General features: G+C 34.8%; 2 protein-coding genes across 2 annotated transcripts in view; one reads left to right on the forward strand and one right to left on the reverse strand.

Moving 5' to 3' along the window:
- Positions 1-1,892: 1,892 nt before the first annotated feature.
- On the reverse strand, positions 1,893-4,261 carry LOC106874337 (protein PET117 homolog, mitochondrial-like). The gene is made up of 2 exons (XM_052968584.1): positions 4,132-4,261; positions 1,893-2,200 (listed from the first exon to the last, which is right to left on the reverse strand). Exons 1-2 carry the CDS (start codon positions 4,225-4,227, stop codon positions 2,072-2,074), a joined length of 225 nt encoding a protein of 74 aa, XP_052824544.1. The 5' UTR covers positions 4,228-4,261; the 3' UTR covers positions 1,893-2,071.
- Positions 4,262-4,728: 467 nt separating this feature from the next.
- The window catches only part of LOC106874336 (short-chain specific acyl-CoA dehydrogenase, mitochondrial), a 30,236-nt gene continuing 27,682 nt past the window's right edge, over positions 4,729-7,282 (forward strand). The window contains exon 1 of the mRNA XM_014922038.2: positions 4,729-5,072. Within this exon, the coding sequence (XP_014777524.1) occupies positions 5,027-5,072 (46 nt within the window). The 5' untranslated portion in view covers positions 4,729-5,026. The remainder of the gene's footprint in view (positions 5,073-7,282) is intronic.

The following is a 7,282-nucleotide window of genomic DNA, read 5'->3' on the forward strand; positions in this document are numbered from 1 at the left end:
ATTCGTGACGACTATTCCTGGATTGGAGTAGTTGGAGTGGTACTAGTAGTTAAGAAGCTTGCTTTGTAATTATTTTGGTTCTGGGTTCAATACCACTTTACAGTACATTGAGTAAATGCTTTTACCATGGCTGTAGGTTAGCCAATACTTTCTGAATGGAGTATAGAAGATGGAAACTGTGTAAAAGCCTACCATGTATTTTGCGTGTGTGTGTGTGTGTGTGTGTGTATCTCATTTACTGATAATATATTAGTGATATATAATGAAAAAAAAATGAAGAAAGTGGTGCTCTTAAAATTATGATCTTTGCAATATTTCTTCAGCACCAAATTAAAGATACTTCCTTGTCCTTCTCACCATCAAAACTATTAGGAACCAGTGTCTGGCCCATTAGAAAACCTATAAGCAATGGCATTGTAATTCATCAACTGAGATTTTTAAAAATGGCAATTTCCAATTTATCTCAGGCACTACATTGTATTTTGGAGTAAAATGAATCATTCAACTAACTCAAATTATATTTTTTAAAATATGTATACTAATATTAAGATAAAGGGATTGGGATAAAAGCTTGTAAAAGAAACATCCTAAAAATAAAATTAAAAAAATATACAGATTATATGCCTTTGTCAATTAAATTCAAAGATAAGAATTAGGGTATCTGTGACAAAAAAAAAATTAAAACAATGGTATGCAATATTTCATTTCATTAAAGCATTATTTATAAGCAAATCTTATAGATGGTTGTGTTTTTTTATAGCCCAACCATATTTATCTGTGTACCCCTCTCTCTCAATATATATATGCGTGGTCTGATCAATAACTATCCAAACTGTTGCCATAGTAACGAAGCTAAAGCATGCAGAGTAAAGCCGCTTGGTACAGATCGACCTTAAACTCTGTTGTGCATGTGCACTAAGTTTTAACATTGTAGCTCACTTCTGCTGTTTACAGCAGTACTTGGAAGAAAGGTGTGTAGCATGTGATTGTCACATTGACAATGACAGAGAAAGTTAAGTAGAGAACCTGCACCAAATTTTGCCAAAAGCTTGCCAATACCTGCTCAGAGGCCTATGCAAAGTTTTCAAAAAGTTTCCATTGTACTTGACACAATCAAGATCTTGTACAACTGAAACCCATGAGTCTTTTTGGTCAGCTGAAAGCAGTTTTACCACAAACTTGGCAGACATGCATCTCATACCCAAATCTTCAGTGATAATGGACTGAACTGAACCATAACTAATCTGCACATCCTCTGATAATTCACGGATCGTGATTCGATGATTTTCCCCTCACAGCTGCATGCACATCTGCAATGTTTTTCTCAGTTCTGCTGGTTGTGGTTCTCTCAAAACGTTTGTCAATATTGACATTTTTCCAGCCATCTTAGAAACATCTGAACCACTCGTACACTTGTGCGCAGCTCATACACTCCTCTCCATACACTTTCTGAAACTTTACGTAGGTCACTGAGCAGGTATTGCCATGACAACTTTCTCTGTCGTGGTCAATGCAACAATCACATGCTACACACCTTTCTTCCAAGCACTGCTGTAAACCACAGAAATGAGCTAGAATGTTAAAACTTAGTGCACATGCACAGCAGAGTTCAAGGTCAATCTTTGCCAAGCAGCTTTACTCTGCATGCTTTAGCTTTGTTACTATGGCAACAGTCCAGATTGATCAGACCTTGTATATATATATGTCTGTATGTATATGTATCACATTCTTCTGAAGATCGGAAAAAAATCAGAATAACAATTGATAAAGATTTCAGCTTAATTCCACCAGGCTATCTTGCTCCTTTTTTGACACCTCATAAGAAGCATTTTGTAGTTGCCCAGTAACCCATAAAAGGTAACTGGAAAAGAAGTAAATATATGACAACAGGATCAGTAGTATGGCAAACAAAATGCCTTGTGATATTTAGTTACATCCTTATTCAGTCTGAGTTCAATATTTCCAAGATCAATAGGTACATACTAATTTGATTTAACTCACTCCTCTGTCAAGATTTGTGACCTGTTAAAATTACATAATTACTTAATCCAAATGTAAATGTTTAATTTATTCAGCTCTCTGCATTTTTAGCCTCTCGTTCATAGGCTCTTTTCAGTTCTGCCTGTGTTTGCAACATTTTCAGATTTTGAATTTTCTTCTGTTCCTTATTCATATCATTCAAAATGCCAGCCTTCATTTTCTGAAACCAGAATACAAGAAAAAAAATTACATAGTTAAAATTTGACAATTATCAAATTGTTTCTTGAGTTAAAAAATACTAAAACGTATCTTTGTAACAAAACATCACATTAATAATCTCCCAATTACCCATTTTAAATCTTGTTAGCTGTTTTCCAATATGAATTACATGTTACATCCTGAAATAGATTTGAAGCTTTTGATAGTAGCCTGCCTCTATTTTGTAATGCAAATTATCTACTTTAATGTGTGTCTGTTTAATTTGAAACTTAGCATCATAGAACCTCTTGTAGAGACATATTCCAAACAATATTTAATATGATAACAATTATTTTACTAAATCCTTTTAAGTTGTCGATTTTCCAAAATTAATTGAAACAGGTAGACAATGTATTGCATTCAAAATGTGATTGCAAAAGAGTTAAGGTTTCAGAACATAGCTAACAGCTTAGAGTGTTCTTAATATAACTGTTTAACATAAGTCTACTCTTGGAAATCAGCATACACTTAATACAGCTTTAGAAGAATGGTTTCATGGCCTTGTCCTTTTATTCTTTAGCATTCTCATCAAGTTAAATTGCTGTGACTCTATGATATATAGCATAGTAGTAGTGATCAGTAGCAGAAAGATGAACCTCACAAAAAAAAAAAAAATTACAATTACTGCCAATTCCAGGATTATTAATTTGTGCAGAATCTGTTTCTTCAGCCTCAGATTATGCTTATGAATGTTATTCCTCATACCTTGAGTAGAGGTTGGATACAGACGAACATTCTAGTTGTAGGCCTCTCGTGTTTTTCACAAAAATTTGCTCTAGTTACATTAGTGGGAGAATATCCCAAATGATACCAATTGGAACACTGCCCTTCTGCATTCCAACTAAAGGATAACCCTAAGTGTTCAACTTTTGCTGCACAGGCTCAAGTGTCAATATGTACAGAAAAGGTAGACTAGGATAGCATTCAAACCAAGTACATAATGCTATACATTGCAGAAATTCATTGTCAACAATTAGACCCAAATTGAGCCATCTCATAGATGTTTGCCAATTACAGTCAATGAGAGAAATGCCAGTGCCTATAACTTCTCCAGGCTGCCAGGTCTCTGGTCTGAGGATAAATAACTCTTTTCTTCTCACCAGTCACAGAAGCTTTGAAAGAGCTTTGGATGCTGCCCTTTCTCCTCTTACTAAGCCATTAAGCAAAAATAATAATATTTCTGCATTCATATTTTACCAATAGTGTTTGAAAGACGTTAAATAGAAAAGAGAAGCAAAAAAGCGCTGCTTGCTTAGACGATAGAATGTCAAAGGTCTAAAGACCAGTAAGTAACAGAAATAATGGAAAGAGAGTGATTGTTATCTATAAACAATCTCGGTCAGCTCTGAATAATCCAATGACACGAGATGGGGGTAGGTGTTACGTTACTATTCAAGAAATCATTGGTTCAGTATCACAACCACTACTTGAACAGACTTGGGACCTAAACAGTAGGGAAATGATCTATCTGGGGCAATTATTTTCTTAAACGGAGTAAGTAGGGTGTGGTAGGAGTTCCCGTGTATTGTGAGCAAACAGAACCAAGTTAAATTGGAGGAAATATCTATCAGAACAACCTTAAATATCTTCCGGTCATTTCTAAGACTATAACTACAATAAGAATAATCAACATTTCTACCAAAGTAGAAACACTATATAATTTTCACAGTTTCAATAATAATAGTAATAAATAAGGGCATAACTACAGGTTACAACACTTAAATGCTCATCTATCAATTATGCTGAGAGGAATTGTAATACTGATAGAACATAATTCACGAGCACCTCCGAACATTATATTGAGTACAGTTTCAGTTTATTTTCTCCAAGGATTGGCATTATATTTAAGGAAGAGGAATGTAACGATATGGGAATATACAAAGATAATGTTACCTTTCTATCCAAAATTTGTGAAAGATGTACATAAGTAACTATTGAGGCTGTGAATATCACTGATAAGCCGATCGTAACCTTGGCTGTCGTAGACATCAGGGTTTGTAAATATGCATTAAGAGTTATACCCCTTAGGAAAAAAAATAAAGATTTCAATTTCATAGATATTTCAAGGATTCTTTCAATTGATTTATGACTTTGGCAGAAGACCACATTTTAGAATTGGGTATAGCCCATTAAATTGATCTAAATACTTGCTTGATACTTTATTTTATAGACTCCAGGCTACTGGTATGCCATACACGTTTTCCTTAAGTCTTCAGCTTTCATTGAAACCTGAGTAAATGTATGTGACAGATTGGCACAGCCACCCATCCATCCATCGATACACACACACACATGGAGAGAATAAGATAGATGGACAGTAAACAGACACTGGACTGATCATTGTAACTTATTACACATGCATTCTCACGTACATATATTCATACACACACTTAAACATACATGCATACGTCTTTAAAGGGTGTGCGTATTCTTTACCTTCGCCGGTTCTGCAAACCAGGCTGATAGAATAAGTATCAAAAGTAAGTACTGAGGTCGATTTGTTAGATTAAAATTCTTCAAAGTAGTGCTCCAGCATGACTGCAGTTCAGTGACCGAAACACATTGAAGATAAGAGATACGTATACATAGAAAGAGGGAGGAGCGTAGCGCATATACATCCATACACATATGCCCCGATGTTAAATAAAACATGTTATAAAGCGGGGTTAGAAAATAGCAGGCGTCAGTTAGTGAAAGAGCACCGATCTGTCTTCAGTTGCGATAACTGATTTGCTACGAAGTCTTCTCACCGATCACTTTTACAAGTTTTTTTACTATCTTTCTCACAATGGCAACTACCTGTCTTCTAAGATATGTCCAGAAGGCATATTCCAGTAAGCCTCATTTATCTTTCGTTTGTACATGTGTGTGTGTGTATTATGTATGTATGTGTATATATATATATATATATATACATAATCATGTTTGAAAACCTTTCTGTAGAGGCATATTTGTTTACTTTCTATTTTCTCTCTCTTTTACATGTTACTTGAATTTTTAATCAAAACAACGTAATTAGTACTATTAAATCTTGGGAGAGGCATTATGCCGGTAATAAACACACGCACTCGTTCGATCCTTTATTTATTTAGAAACAGTATTAATAATGCCTCTCTCAAGGTTTAATAGTATTTCGTTCAACACACGTATTCACATCAAGAATCTTGCACACCAAATATACATACGAAAAAAGTAATTAGTGATTTACAAGCTTTATATTTCAGCGTTAAAAGTTACTGCAACTCTTCTATCTATAATGGTATCCTTTTATTGTTTTAGCGCAATATTCCTAAATAAATAAGTTTACCACTTCCTTCTAACCACTTATATATATTCTCATATGTTATTTAAAATGTTTAGCTGAGTGGCTAGGGCCTATTGATCGAGTAACTATCTCTCCAGGGGTGTGTAGATCTTCATTAATGTCGTTTAGCACTTATCTAAGATGATAGGAAATGATTTACCTGCTACTTCTAGCAGATCAAGCAACCACGTAGAGTCTGCTTCGTTGGCCCATAAATTGCTTTCATAGACCTAACGAGGTGGATGACCCCAAATATCTCTTGTTTACTCTGTACAATAATCCCTCGACTATCGCGGGTGTTACGTTCCAAAAAAAAAACCCGTGATAGATGAAAATCTGCGAAGTAGAAACAGTACTGTAAAAATTATTCTTACAATCTGTATATATTTATTTTATTATTATAATTGGAAAACAACACCACGGAGGAATCGGCGTAAGCTTAACTAATAAACTGGTGTAGGTGAACCGCGATATAGCGAGGGATTACTGTATTTCTTTCTCGCACCCAATCAAAGTTTCTTGATATTTTGATTATAAACACCATTCAAGGTCTTAGTTCACAAAGTAATACGTGTAAACCAAGGAATGTAGCTTTTTTTTTTATTTTCATTTGTCATAGGGTCGTATGTTCAGTGAAGTTGATTCAATTTAATCAGTCAAATTAAAGCTATACCATCAAGTTCATCGAATAGTTATATAACACTTTATTTTTTCTTTGTTTCGCGGAATGGTGCTGGTTAAGAACGTGTATACACACTACCCATTTTCGGTGGATTTTTTTTTTTTTCAAAAATTTTTTCGGATTTCTATGTTTTCGATATAGAATACGATTTTGCCCAAAAACCACGTTTTCAAAATTTTAATTTCCCCCACCCCAATTTATTAATTGCTTCTGTGATGCCCAATACTCAAAAGGTGCTTTTTATGTGCCACCAGCACAGGTGCCAGTTACATGACACCACCATCAGCTTTGACAACGATTTCAATTGGCTTGACAGGTCTTCTCAAGCAAGGCATATCACAAAAGGTCTCAGTCACTGGTCATTGCCTCTGTGAGGCCCAACGTTTGAGTATATGCATATATATGTGATAATTTCTGTCTGTCTGTTATCCTCTTGCTGCCCAAACCTGGGAACCAATCTTTACTAAACTTTGTATACATGTTGAACTAACATCCAGTTCAATTATAGGCTAATTGGATTTCAATAAAAAATCCATATTTGATTGACTAGAGGGGTTGGGCTATTACATGATAAAATGAGAGGGGTGCAAAAATTTTGGATTCAGGGATATGTGACATAATGAGGATGGCTGATATCAGAAGGGAAGGAGATAGGATGAGATAGACGCACAAGGAATGTGAGAGACAGAGAGAACGATACACAGGGATGTCTTCCATATATATAAAAGACAGTTTGTGTGTGTGTGTGTGCATGTGCTTGTCTTCCTTATGCATTCGAAAACCCAGTTGCTAATTTTGATGTATGGGGTATCAAAAGATTCAGTAATTTTATGACTACCAAATAAACTTTATTTTCATTTACTTATTTGCATTACAAAGATTTTACATTATAACCTTTTCTATAAGTCAACTATTGTAAACATTTTATACCACAATGACGTCACATTTTCTATATGAGTGTGTACTTTAAAAGACATCCATTTCTCTATATGTTATGACAAAATACAGTCACTCTCTCTCTCTCTCTCTCTCTCTCTCTCTCTCTCTCTCTCTCTCTC

Source organism: Octopus bimaculoides, chromosome 6 (assembly GCF_001194135.2).
Source record: "Octopus bimaculoides isolate UCB-OBI-ISO-001 chromosome 6, ASM119413v2, whole genome shotgun sequence".
Classification (NCBI taxonomy): domain Eukaryota; kingdom Metazoa; phylum Mollusca; class Cephalopoda; order Octopoda; family Octopodidae; genus Octopus; species Octopus bimaculoides.